General features: G+C 41.1%; 1 protein-coding gene across 1 annotated transcript in view; it reads right to left on the bottom strand.

Moving 5' to 3' along the window:
• The window catches only part of LOC147116426 (dynein axonemal heavy chain 5-like), a 345,860-nt gene that overhangs the window by 210,281 nt on the left and 121,623 nt on the right, over window positions 1–13,956 (bottom strand). Inside the window, exons 23-28 of the mRNA XM_085992043.1 lie at window positions 13,367–13,494; window positions 11,339–11,513; window positions 6,840–7,075; window positions 4,909–5,127; window positions 2,457–2,519; window positions 1,259–1,497 (exon numbers count right to left, since the gene is read on the bottom strand). Coding sequence (XP_085848169.1) covers window positions 1,259–1,497; window positions 2,457–2,519; window positions 4,909–5,127; window positions 6,840–7,075; window positions 11,339–11,513; window positions 13,367–13,494 — 1,060 coding nt within the window. The remainder of the gene's footprint in view (window positions 1–1,258; window positions 1,498–2,456; window positions 2,520–4,908; window positions 5,128–6,839; window positions 7,076–11,338; window positions 11,514–13,366; window positions 13,495–13,956) is intronic.

The following is a 13,956-nucleotide window of genomic DNA, read 5'->3' as shown; positions in this document are numbered from 1 at the left end:
AAAGTGTGCTGTATTAAGTAAAGGTGTGCTGTATTAAGTAAAAGTGTGCTGTATTCATTATTATTTTCACTGTATAGCAATTTATTCTTTATTTCAATAAAATACTGGTCTTCTTTGCACCCAACCACGAGTCTCATTTGGTCTACATCGCTACTGAAATAAGTCCGGCGGTCAGAACCAGAAAGGGGAGCACGGGGCCTGGAGCAGCTTAGATACGCCTGACTGGCCAGACACAAACCCCACACCAAAAAAAAACCCTTTCTAAAGTACCCCCCATGAAAATTCATCCCCTTAATGCCATCAGAGTAACCAGGAATGGGCAGTAAGCGCTGCCTTGGTATATGTTACCCACATCTCAAGAACAAATAACAAAATAAAAGCTAATTTATTATAAAATGCTGTTGAGCAAAATACTGAACACAATTGTCTGAAGAGTCATTATAAGTTTCACCACCAGCAGCTAATCAATATCAGCAGACAATGAACTTCAGTTAGGGATGTCAGCAAGTAATAGCATAGAGAGAGATGCTGCTGCCCATTGATATTACGATGCATTCTATAGTCTGCTCAGAACAGAAGAAAATATTTTATTATTTAAGGAAGATAAATAGCAAATTCTTGTCAAATCAAAATGTACTGTCTTCCATACCAACCCATCTCCTATTAAACCCTGTCCTACAGTTCAGATCAACTCAACCGTCAAGCGTTAGCAGGCACATCAATCAACCCTGCCCGACCCACTGAAAGTGAATCTGTATTTTAAAAAATCAGCACAAACTCCTCTCTTCTTCTTACTCCCCTCACTCCCTAACTGATCTGCTCCCTCTTCCTTGGTCTCTTGACTTTAAAGATTTCAAAAATTATGAGATTACTACAAATTATGAATTATGAAACTTTCCTAATCAAACACCAGTGTCGGTGATGAATTTGCGATAGAGATTGTCAAAACAATCAAACAGTGGGCTGTGTAGTTTTGTTACACCAACGTCAGTCGTGGAGAACATTGCACAAGCTGCTCCTTCTGTTTTGTAGTTTCAAAGCTCAGATTTGTCTCACCCCTAACATATTTCAATAAGTTTAAGCCCAGCAAATAAGCTGAAAAATAAATATGTAAATTCTGATACAAAACCTTCTTAAGCAATTGGGACAATTAAAAATGTATGTCAACATCTTTCTGCATGTACTTTATCGCTACAAATGGGATCATATATTTGTGTACGATAGTCGAAAGTCAGTAGAATGTACGCAGCTAACAAACCTGTTTTGAAAATCCAGAAGCTCATTATTTATCTTCTCTATGTTCACCTCAGACCAAAGAATGTCAAAGTAGCTGTTCACTGTGTTGATCACATTATTGTAGAGGCTATAAAGTTTCTGTAAAAGGTTCAGCTCTTTCTTTATCTCCAGCAGCTGGGGGCACTGTGTAACTGACAGTCCAAAGAGCTCCTCTCCACCCGTGTAGGTGATGAATTTGCGATAGAGGTTGTCAAAATGATTCTGCAACGATTTGACAGGACACATTCTAATGAAACATGCAATTTGTATAGCTTAGGTCACTGCAACAAATCTCCCACCATTAGATTGTGTTCAGAAATCTAGCCTTGCAAATAATTTCAATTTCCCTCAGAGCATAAATCTGGAGCACTTTAACAAACACCACTGATAGCACACATCAATCCTTACAGTCCTTACAATGTAAAGGCATTTGTCCTTACATTTGAAAATGTCATCAAAAAATCATAGCTGAGGAAAAATATATATATATAAATTAAAAATCATTTAATATTTTCAGTTGATATGTCACTTAACTTTGGCTGATCCCATTTCTAAAAAAATATACTTTTGCCGCTTTTATAGATGTTGAAGGGTTCATCAGAATGGTCTCTAGTGAGACAGGTTCTGTGCAGTTTTGCTTACTGTATTTACAAGAGAAACAGCACCACTCCCACCCTCTTCATAAACAGACAAGTCCAGCACCTCACTCAAATTCAGATTAATTTAAGCCTTTGACAAACATCCAATTACCCGAATACACTGACATGGCTAGAATCTACTTAGTAGTTTATCTAATTAACTCACTCTGCATCTCTTTCACATGGGCTTGGAGAAGTGACAGAAGTGAATATGCACAGGTCGACTCTCATGGGTTTTTCTCAATTTGACAGTGAGACACTTTGCACAAATATTGGGCATTCCACAATAGTATTAGCAAACATTTTCAACATTATACCAATTAAGTGATTCATTAACCGTTGAGAAATGTTGCAGGATTCATTATTAGAGTGGGCTGTGTGCTTTATTTTGTTTCACAAATAAAATTTCAAATCCACACCTTCCCAAAATACTGTTTATGTTTAAAATAACATGGGTATTTATACAATTTTTCAACAAAAAAAACAGAAAACATGGCCCCCAAGGAGGTAGTTAAGCACAAACAAGTTCCGTCGTCACAATACCTGATAAATAACCAATTGATCATTTGCTTCTTGTGGAGACAGTCCGGGCTGCATAGGACCTCCCTATTGAAAAGGATACAAGAAAGGATCTGGTTGTAAAATAGCAAAAAAAAACAAATGAACAAAACAGAGATATAATCCTGGCAGACATAAAAATTGAAAAACAAACCAATTCTGCTTTGGAAAAAGCCTTGGCCCCAAATTGCTTCAGGAGTTCCATTGAACTCCCACTGTAACTCCAATGGGAAACCAGTGAACCCAACGCAGAATGCCAAGGATCTGGATGTACCAGGTCTCCACTTTTTCTGCAATTTTCAAGCTGCATGAGATTTGCCCACATTGTCGTAAGCACCTGCCTGTTTCATGTAAATAAGACACCCTCCCACTTATCCTGCAAATTCCGATGGAGTCAGTGCTGGAAAGCACCCTACTGATTTTTGAGGGCTTGGTTCCATTAAACTCAACATAAGAACCTGTAAATTACAATGTGTAATATTACCATACTACCGTACTGCTTAACGTGTTCATATAAAATGGCTACGTCCACTATTTTAATAGAAGCATTAAGCCAACAGGGTAACCTTCACACATTAATATCACACAGCATAATTTCTGGGCTAATGTTCTCAAAAAGTGCAATGCATTTTGGTTTTGTGGTTATATTGGATAAAATCATAATTTAACAATATTAGATGTAGAAGAATAAAACTGCTGCTATTGAGTGTCTAAGCTATCTGACTATGGGGTCATCACATCACATCTGAGTCCCATCCTGTCCTGGCCCATGTCTGCACACCTGCAATTTTCAACAGGAATTACCAGATAGCACTCACACACCTTTTAGCCCAGGAAAAATGTGGCACCCCTACTACCATCCCACCCAAGGTCAGCCAACTCAGCACAAACCAAAACTGAGAGTCGAGACCTTCCTGGTTTGTACCATGAGGTGCATTTATCCACTGAGCTACTGGGGGAGGAGTTTAAATCATTTGTGCCTTTCAGTTTTGTATTCTTTTTGTTGAAAGTTTTTCCTTGACCTCTGCTTTAATAATCCAATAGCGTCCTGTGCATTGGGATAGCAGCAGGAGTTTGTGTACTGATTTTAACACTTCAATATGACATGTAATGATGTGCTGGTGCCAGTGTCACTTCTCATTCCAATTACATTTTGCAAGTATACTATCCCTCCTGAGGGTAGTACTTGAAAAAATTTTGAGAAATTTTACAATCCATTTTCTGCCATTTCTGTGAGCCTTCCCTGGAGTGTTCCTTTAATTGATTCACTTCACACCGGCATCAGTATGTCATTTAATACATCCTGAATCCACCCTGCATGGTTATAATAAATGAGACCACTGGGAATGACAGGGACTACAAGTGAGCTAAAACCACCACATCAAATAGAATCCTTGATAGTAAATTAGTCAGTCTTTATTCTATCTTCACTTTACAGCATTGAAACTAGGGACAAGCATAGTTATAAAATCATTTCTAGTTATTTTGCTTTCAGGAGTAAAACTGTAGGGGGGAGAAATTCGGTGGGCTGCGCCACCAGTTAGCGCCTAAAGAGGGCACTCAGTGGCTTTAGCGCCACTGGCCACGCCTCCCGCGATATTTAGCTGGGGCGCTAATGGCAGCGTTAGCCTGTTGCTCTGCGCCGCCACCGATGAAGTCATCGGTGCGCACAGCTTCCCGCTACTGCCCCGATCGCGATATTTGGCAGCGACCGCCTCTGTAGCGCCGCTCGCTAATCGCGTCTGGTTCACGGGGCCTACCTGTGGCGGCAGTGGCACAAATTAAGGTGGAGGTGCGGGGCAGCCATTTTTTTCGGCGGCCGCCTGCCAGCACCTCCATCCCCGGCCTCCTGTTCTCCCCCCGCGGCATTGCCAGCTGCTTTCCGAGAGCCCGGCACTTCTCCTCGGTGCCGGGCTTTTTTGCCGGCACTCGAGATTGCTCATCACGCTGGTGCAGGCCCCTCCCCCTTAAGAATGGGAGGAAGGCCTGCAGTACCGCAGCGCGCCGTGCCGCAGCGTGTGGCGCTGCGGCATGTTGCGCTGCAATATTCAGTTTCAGCGCCCTAAGAGGGACGCGGAGCGCCTCGAGCCTCACCCCGTGTCCCTCTTGGGGCGCTCAAGCTGAATTTCTGGCGATCGCTGCTGCTCCGATCGCAGCGCAAAATCTGCCGCCCAGGCGAGCTTGGCGCCCCGTTTGCGGCTCCACCCAATTTCTCCCCCTAGGAGTATTGTGCAAATACTGAGCCTCTTGCTTGAAAATGAAATCAACACCACATTTTAATCAGTTCACTTTTACTTATGCACGAGCCAGGAAAGCTGGCTAGGTCACTTGTTTGACTAATTATTTCTCTTTAAGGATTTACAAATTAGAAGAGGCCAGTCCAAACAAGTATCAGAAATATAACTTGTGGAACTTTTTAATACAGTGTTAATATTACCTTTTCATAGTCCCGACAAAATGTATTAGAATCTTCTAAGAATGTTTTAACATTGATGATCAGCTCAGCGCGGAATGCAGGTTGCAAAGAAATGAGATGGTTCTGTACTTCTGTTCCATGTATAAGGAGCTTTTCCCATGTGTAACGCAATGTATCCACTCTGTCAGAGTCTTCTTTAACTACCTGCATCTCATATATATTCAGCATGGCATAAAATTCCTGCAATGATTTTAAAATAGAAGCCAATAAAGGAACAGATTTCTGCTTTCAAAATGTGTATCCTTTTGTCTTATTTTTTCCTTGATTTCTGTATTTTCTTCCAGTATAGCCTTACAGTGTTCTCATTTACACGTAGAGCTCTTTCAAAGCTGTCCCCACATTTTACTGTGTAATACCAGTACTAAACTTGCTCAAACAAACACAGCCTACTGATAATTCAAAGTCAAATTGAAAAAATTGAATTATCCAACAATTTGAATTAAGCAACATAAGAAAGAAAGAGTTACATTTATATAGCGCCTTTCATGACCACCGGACGTCTCAAAGCGCTTTACAGCCAATGATGTACTTTTGAAGTATAGTCACTGTCATGATGTGAGAAACACGGCAGCCAATTTGCACACAGCAAGCTCCCACAAACAGCAATGTGATAATGACCAGATAATCTGTTTTTTGTTATGTTGATTGAGGGATAAATATCGGCCAGGACACCGGGGATAACTCCCCTGCACTTCTTCGAAATAGTGCCATGGGATCTTTTACGTCCACCTGAGAGAGCAGATGGGACTTCGGTTTAACAGCTCATCCGAAAGACAGCACATCCGACATTGCAGCACTCCCTCAGCACTGCACTGGAGTGTCAGCCTAGCTTTATATGCTCAAGTCCCTGGAGTGGGACTTGAACCCACAACCTTCTGAGGTGCGTGTGATACCCACTGAGCCACAACTGACACAGTAAAGTGGCAATTTACTGCCAAAAAAAATTGAATTATCAGATCATTTGAATGAAGCAACTTTGAATTAAGAGAGTGTAGTCACAACTTTGAAGATTTTGGGGTGTTTGGACAATATTGCTATTCCACCAGCCTACTGAGGTTTCAATACATAGAATTACATATAACATAGAAGTTCCAGCACAGAAACAGGCCATTTGGCCCAACAGGTCTATGCCAGTGTTTATGCTCCACATGAGCCTCCTCCCACCTTACTACATCTCACCCTATCAACACATCTTTCTATTCCTTTCTCCCTCATGTACTTATCTAGCTTCCCCTTAACTGTATCTATGTCCCTATAAATACATCTATGAGGATGCATTTAAGATTTAGGATGCAATAGAAGGGGATTTAATATAAACTATGGTACTGTTTGCTACAAGAGAATTAAATGATGTTATATCAGAGTATGAAAAGATAGATTAATTTTGTCCTCATCAAATGAGGTAAGTCACTGCTGGAGGGCAGAACACTTTTCTGAGGTTTTGTCACCAGTATCAACATAAAGCATCCTCAGGTCAAGTCCCTGGAGTTAAACGTGGGCTAATTGTAAGCTAAACTTTCTGCAATGCCTTAACCAGCCTTGGAACAACAACCCCTACTGTGAGGGTTCTATCCTCACCCCACACTAGCTACACTAGTAGGCGGCAAATTATTCCTGAATTATGGGCAGCTTAATGCTGTGGATACTGCACTCACTAGAAACTGGTTCAAACTGCCCAAATTCTTTCAAATGACACTCTCAGATCAATTCCTTTTAATACCATCAGACAGAGATTTTCACCTAGCGAGTTGGGCTGGATCATTTGCCCCAGAGGTGAAAAGAGCAGATGACATTGAGAAGTTCAGCATTTTATTTGTATTATTACCTAGAACTATTGTGAAGGAATAACCATTGTGATAAGTTGTTTTAATAAAGGTTGAAAGTGCTCCTACCTCAATAGGCCCAATCTGTAAATCAATGTCAATCTGTTTTTCCCGGATCTCTTTCAAAGAACCCATGATTATTCTAATATCATCCATATCGACGACTGGATGATTTAATTTCTTAGTAGTCTCTTCTACAAAGATCAAGATATTTTCCAGATTTATTCTATATTTTTCATTGCAGTGGCGAGAATACCCAATCATCCAGGCTCTGCTTTCTTCAATCAAGGCTACCTTCAAATCATCTGTTTAAAAAAATTACAATTTAAACAAACCATTAAAGTAACTATTGTGGAGTCTCTGAATACCCATGGCAGAAAGTCCCCATGTGATATGTCCATTGCCACAAACAGAGGATACTGTTGATATTTTCAAAAACACAGGAGGGGTTGAACAACACAGTAAAAATTTAGATCAAATCACGGTATATCCTATTAACGTCTCCGTGATCTTTTAGTCGATTTTCCATGGTGTTGCATATGGGGAGTCAAGACCGCATGTAGTCTTCGGGTTAAGCAGTGAGGTGCCAAGGGGATAATTAGACTTGGTCACGCAGACATAATCCAGTTCTCACTTAAAAGTCATACATTCTGGCCTAGAAATTCGATACAGCCCGAAAACGGGCGGGGCCACCGTGGGCCAAGTTTAACGGCCGCCTGTAAAAAGAGCACAGGCAGAACCATTATTTTGGTGCTGCCTGCTGATTCAAATGAGCGTAACTCAGAGCCTCCCGTGCAACGCGCTCTTTCAGGCGGTAAGATCAGCAGGAGGCCGAAGGTCGGGACTAAAGTATCTGTGCGGCGTTATCAGGAGATCGCGATTTATGAAACTGAAGTGCAATATTCCGGTTTTGTTTCTCGTGTTTTTGTAGGTTGACAGAGAGGGTATGCAAGATAAATCAAAGCCTAAAAATACACTAATCTTTCAGATTTTAAAGAATGCAACCAATATTTCCGATTCTATTCCCTAGAATACAAATAAAAGAAACCTATTCTTTTAATACATGTAATTAGTGAATAAGCTTTGTTATCACAGAGGCTTTTCACTGAGTCTTTTTAGGAGTACATCTCTCTAGAAAGTATCCGGATAAGCATTTTGAAAGGGCAATGGTGTACTGGAATTGGGAGATTTGTTTTCAATACTGGATGTCAGAGCCGGCATAGGTGATCCATATTACCTCCCTGAATAGACCAAGAGATGTGAAAAGTTTACTGGACACCCTGAACACCTGAATATCGATACAAGTAAATGCTGATGTACAAATTCCTTCAGAAACAGCAAAATATCGTTACATCGCCTTTAATTGAAAATGTAATAAGCGCACACCTGTTACTTCAGAGGAACAGGAAGCATTTTCAATGCAGGCGTTTGTAACATAGAAACATAGAAAATAGGAGCAGGAGTAGGCCATTCGGCCCTCGAGCCTGCTTCGCCATTCAATGCGATCATGGCTGATCATCCAAATTCAGTACCCAGTCCCTGCTTTCTCCCCATACCCCTTGATCCCTTTAGCCTTAAGAAATATATCCAACTCCTTCTTGAATATATTTAATGTATTGGCCTCTACTGCCTTCTGTGGTAGAGAATTCCACAGGTTCACCACTCTCTGGGTGAAGAAATTCCTCCTCATTTCTGTCCTAAATGGCCTACCCCTTATCATTAGACTGTGACCCCTGGTTCTGGACTCCATGAGCATCGGGAACATCCTTCCTGCATCTAGTCTGTCCAGTCCTGTCAGAATTTTATAAGTTTCAATGAGATCCCCTCTCATTCTTCTAAACTCCAGCGAGTACAAGCCCAATCGACCCAATCTCTCCTCATACGTCATTCCTGCCATCCCAGGTACCAGCCTGGTGAATCTTCGCTGAACTCCTTCCATGGCAAGAACATCCTTCCTCAGATAAGGTGACCAAAACTGCACACAATACTCAAGATGTGGTCTCACCAAAGCCCTGTATAACTGCAGCAAAACATCCTTGTTCCTGTACTCAAACCCTCTCGCTACGAAGGCCAACATGCCATTTGCCTTCTTAACCGCCTGCTGCACCTGCATGCTTACCTTCAGCGACTGGTGCACAAGGACACCCAGGTCTCGTTGCACTTCCCCTTCTCCCAATCTATTGCCATTCAGATAATAATCTGCCTTCCTGTTTTTGCCACCAAAGTGGATAACCTCACATTTATCCATGTTATATTGCATCTGCCATGCATCTGCCCAATCACCCAACCTGTCCAAATCATCCTGGAGTTTCACGGCATCCTCCTCACAGCACACATGCCCACCCAGCTTTGTGTCGTCTGCAAATTTGGAGATATTACATCTAGTTCCCTTGTCTAGATCATTAATATATATTGTGAATAGCTGGGGTCCTAGGACCGATCCCTGCGGTACCCCACTAGTCACTGCCTGCCACTCGGAAAAGGACCCGTTTATTCCAACTCTTTGCTTTCTGTCTGCCAACCAGTTCTCTATCCAAGTCAATACCTTGCCCCCAATCACATGTGCCTTAACTTTACACGCTAATCTCTTATGCGGGACCTTATCGAAGGCCTTCTGAAAGTCCAAATACACCACATCCACTGGTTCTCCCTTATCTATTTTACTAGTTACATCCTCAACAAAAACAGTAAATATTTACAAAGCCCAAATATCATTTCATTTCCAGTTTACTGACACAACTGTAAGCACTTATTAGTAAGATTTGAAAATCTGATGTGCAAGTGTATGTCTTGTGTTACACAACTGACCAATAGTAATGGATCAGGCCTTTAGATGCAGTGCAAGTCCAGACTATTTGTAACCACATGCTGTTCTGTACACATTACGTACCAGAACTCACTGACCTGCTCTGGTTGCGTGCTGGCATGTAACGTGTATAGAACAGGCATTCAATCTGCTGATGTGTTTCTGCAGCAATGACCATGAGCCATCTCACTGGACAGGGTATACTCTGCAGAGTTATTGAAGACTTCTCAGAGATCTATAGATCTCCACCGCTTTCTCTCGGGTCTACGCGCTGGCAACGGCTGTACGCAGGGCATGCTTTGGAGAGGGCAGTAAAAGGAGTGGCGACGTCCAAAGTAGCTCAGCATGCGTCAATTTGGCGTTGCACGTCGATTGACGTCATGCTCCTGATCATTAAAATATTTGAGGCAGTGCTGCCGACCTACCCAATATGGCGGTCACCATTTTTTCTTCAAAACCGATCTTTACAGCCGGCACTAAAGGTTCCAATTTCTAGGCCCCGTCTTTATTTTTATATTTACATTATTAGCTCCTATATCCACATTTATAATGGAAACTGCTGATGTAAACTCCTCCCACCAATGGTGGCAATGCAGCACTTCGACAGGAAGGAGAATATAATTACAGCACAACAAGTTTACTAAGGCAGTTTCCATTCTAAATGTAGACATCGGAATTTATAATAGAAAAAATTGACAGGTGCTACATGCAGATGTAAGATTTTTAATTGTGTATAGACTGAAGATTTTTAGTAAGATATAGATAGATATAAACAGTGAGAAGATGGCCTAGAAATTGGATCATGCAGCACCCATTTATCGGGCGTAAAACGAGCGCTAAAGGGCTTAATATGGCATGCAGCGTGCTCGGCTCATTCAGCAGCAAGTATGCGCCACACGCTATATTGGTTAAGGCGCCAGACCCATCGCCTATGCAGATTGGGAACCTAACGCCCATTTCAGAACATTTCCCGAAATTGGTTGGCGCCTGAGCAGTCAAACCAGCGCTTTAAAGAGACCGCTGGAGACTGCTACCAAAAAGGTAAGTACTCATCTGAATGTGCAGGAGTTCTAATTCTGACTCCACATTAAAACTGCGGGCCACTGCCAGCCACTGCACGCGAAGTCGGGTGCGAACCAATTTCTAGGCCGATGTGTTATAATGCTAGTTTTGTAATCTAGAATATTTTTATATTTTTTGTCTCACTCGGATTTAAATCCTTCTTGTGTAGTTCTTTCAATTTTAACATTTTGAAAGGCTTTTAGACAACGTGGTGTTCTGTCTTCAACTGGAAGATGTCAGCCTTACATGGCATCAGGACAACCCACAAACTGGTCCTTCGCTTAGGTTGAGCAGAACAAAATAAGGTGAGCGATCAAAATATCGTCTCCAATGAAGCATCACAACCTTGTTATTCTGGTCTTCATGTTGGTAGAACATGTAGAACATTCAAAGTTAGATATTTTTTTTTAAATGTAGGCACTATTGTTCTATTGGCATCTGAGGGATTTTTTTTTGCTGGGACCAAATTAATGCTAAGTCAGAATTGAATTTAATGCTCATGTTTCAAGTACTGTAAATGAAAATTATGTTTTGAGCAAAACATCGTATAGTTTTATAGGTTCTTAAAATAATAGCAATTTTGTCCAATTGTTTTTACTTCCTCTTTTAATTTATTTTACTTTTCCAAAAACCACAGCACATAATCTCATAAATCAAGCTCTGGAACAAGTACCTGAACAGAGTGCAAGAGCGCCCATACATATGACCCTGGGTTCAGCTTGAATTTGGACCTGCAGGTTGCGATAAAACTTGATTTGGAATTCAAAATCAGACAGTGAAGGATAATCTTTTATAAACTCTGCAAGGGTCTTTTCACGATCTTTCTTCCAGATATGATTGTAGCTGCTGAATTTTTCTAGAATTTCTTGTAGGCCCTAGGACAAGAACAGTCAAACCAAAAACTTTAGAATTCTAAGTACATTGAAAGGTTGAGAGAATTATAATGGCTTTACTATTTTCATGGAATCATAGAATGATACAGCACAGAAGGAGACCATTCGGCCCATCATGCCTCTTTGAAAGAGCTATACAATTAGTCCCACTCCCCTGCTCTTTCCCCATAGCCCTGCAAATTTTTCCCCTTCAAGTATTTATCCAATTCCCTTTTGAAAGTTATTATTGAATCTGCTTCCACCACCTTTCAGGCAGTGCATTCCAGATCATAACAACTTGATGTGCATTTCTTTTCCTCATGTCGCCTCTGGTTCTTTTGCCAATTACCTTAAATCTGTGTCCTCTGGTTACCGACCCTTCTACCACTGGAAACAGTTTCTCCTTATTTACTAATCAAAATCCTTCATGATTTTGAACACCTCTATCCAATCTCCCCTTAATCTTCTCTGCTCTAAGGAGAACTCCAGTTTCTCTCGTCTCTCCACATAACTGAAGTCTTTCATCCTAGTAAATCTCCTCTGCACCCTCACTAATGCCTTGACATTTACCCTAAAGTGTGGTGCCCAGAATTGAACACAATACTCCAGCTGTTGCCTAACCAGTGTTTTATAAAGGTTTAACATAACTTCCTTGCTTTTGTTCTCTGTGCCTCTATTTATAAAGCCAAGGATCCCGTATGCCTTTTTAACAACCTTTCTCAACTTGCCCTCAAAGACTTGTGTACATACACCCCCAGGTCTCTCTGTTCCTGCACCCCCTTTAAAATTGCACCATTTAGTTTACATTGCCTTTCCTCATTCTTCCTACCAAAACGAATCATAGAGTCATAGAGTTTTACAGCACAGAAAGAGGCCCTTCGGCCCATCGTGTCTGCGCCGCCCACTTTGCACTTCTCTGCGTTAAGTATAATCTGCCATGTGTTTACCCATTTCACCAGTCTGTCTCTGCCCTCTTGGAGTCTGTTACTATCCTCCTCACTGTTTGCTATATTCCCGAGTTTCATTTCATCTGCAAACTTTGAAATTATATACCTAAGTCCAGGTCATTAATATATATGAAAAAGAGCAAATTTTGTAAATGTTACAAAATATTTTACCAGTATTACATGGAAAAAAACAACTTGCAAACTTGGCTTAAAAAGATGAAAGCTGTCATTATGCAACAATTTTTAAATTTGTTCAGAATATGACCTGTGCAGGAAGTGACCTTGATTAGCCAAATAGCTTTTTCCTGTTCTAAGCTTTCTTATGCACCTGCATTTTCATCCTCTGATCCTTGCTTCTTTGCTCCACACTGTTTTTCCTTGGCCGAGAGATGGGACTGTGAATGCTAATCCATAATTGGTAGTCAGGCGGAGTTCCTTTTGGATAAGGAGTGTCTCCCTGACCACTTTTTCTCTCCCAGATATGCCAAGTTTCGTTACTGTGTGGCATTGAAAATATTCTGAGAGCCTGTCTGGCCCTTCCTACTCAGAACCACATGCCCCAGGCTCAGCCAAGATCTGGTGAAAGCTGCCACCTCCAGTAATTCAGTATGAGATTCAGACAAGGCTGGGATTCAAAGACAAGTCCTGCAGATGAGAGCCCAGTGCTCTGCTTCTGCCATAAAACATCTTAGAAATGGCCTTTGAAACACATGTATCAAGCTAATTAAAAATTACTATGAGCTTACATATATTCATATCATGTTCCCCTCCCACTATTTTAACAAGCTTTTAACCATTCAAAATAAACAATGTTTCACTAAAATAACAGAGAGCACAATTAGATATGCGCACATTTAAGCATTTGTACTTAAACATCACTCACAGTAATTTCCAGGCTAATTCTTTTACCTTTCTAAATGAATTGACAGTTGATGAAATAAGAGAAACCAGCTTAATTATCTCTTTATTTTCTGAAATTATCTTGTAGTAATTGTTAGCCTGGGTGTAGGCAGCAATCGTATCTGGCACAGTATTATCTGAAATTAAGACAGTACATTTTGTTTGTATTCTATCATAGAAGAGCAATATAGCGTCTTATCACATCACTCAGGACATCCAAAAATACCACATAAAGCACCCTACTTTGAGGTGCAGTAACTACTGCTATATACACACAGCAATGTCCCACAAACAGCAGTGAGATGAATGACCAGAAATCTGTTTTAGTGGTGTTGGTTGAAGGAAATATGTTGGCCTGGACACTGGGAAATCTTTCTCTCCTTCAAATAGTGCCAAGGAACATCCATCTGAATCATAGGAATAGGCAGAAGGGGCCTTGATTTTAACAAAGACCTCATCCATGTGACGGCACCTCGGAATGTAATAGTACAATGGAGTATCAGCTTCGATTCATGTGCTCAAGTCCTAGAGTAAAACTTTAACCCACAATCATCTGACTCAGAAGTGAGAGCGCTACCACTGAGAGAAGCTCATAACAA

The sequence above is a fragment of the Somniosus microcephalus genome, chromosome 6, assembly GCF_052327205.1.
Source record: "Somniosus microcephalus isolate GS21.2 chromosome 6, FLI_Smic_1.0, whole genome shotgun sequence".
Lineage (NCBI taxonomy): Eukaryota > Metazoa > Chordata > Chondrichthyes > Squaliformes > Somniosidae > Somniosus > Somniosus microcephalus.
The sequence above is the reverse complement of the archived record's forward strand: the minus strand, read 5'-3'. Positions and strand labels throughout refer to the sequence as shown.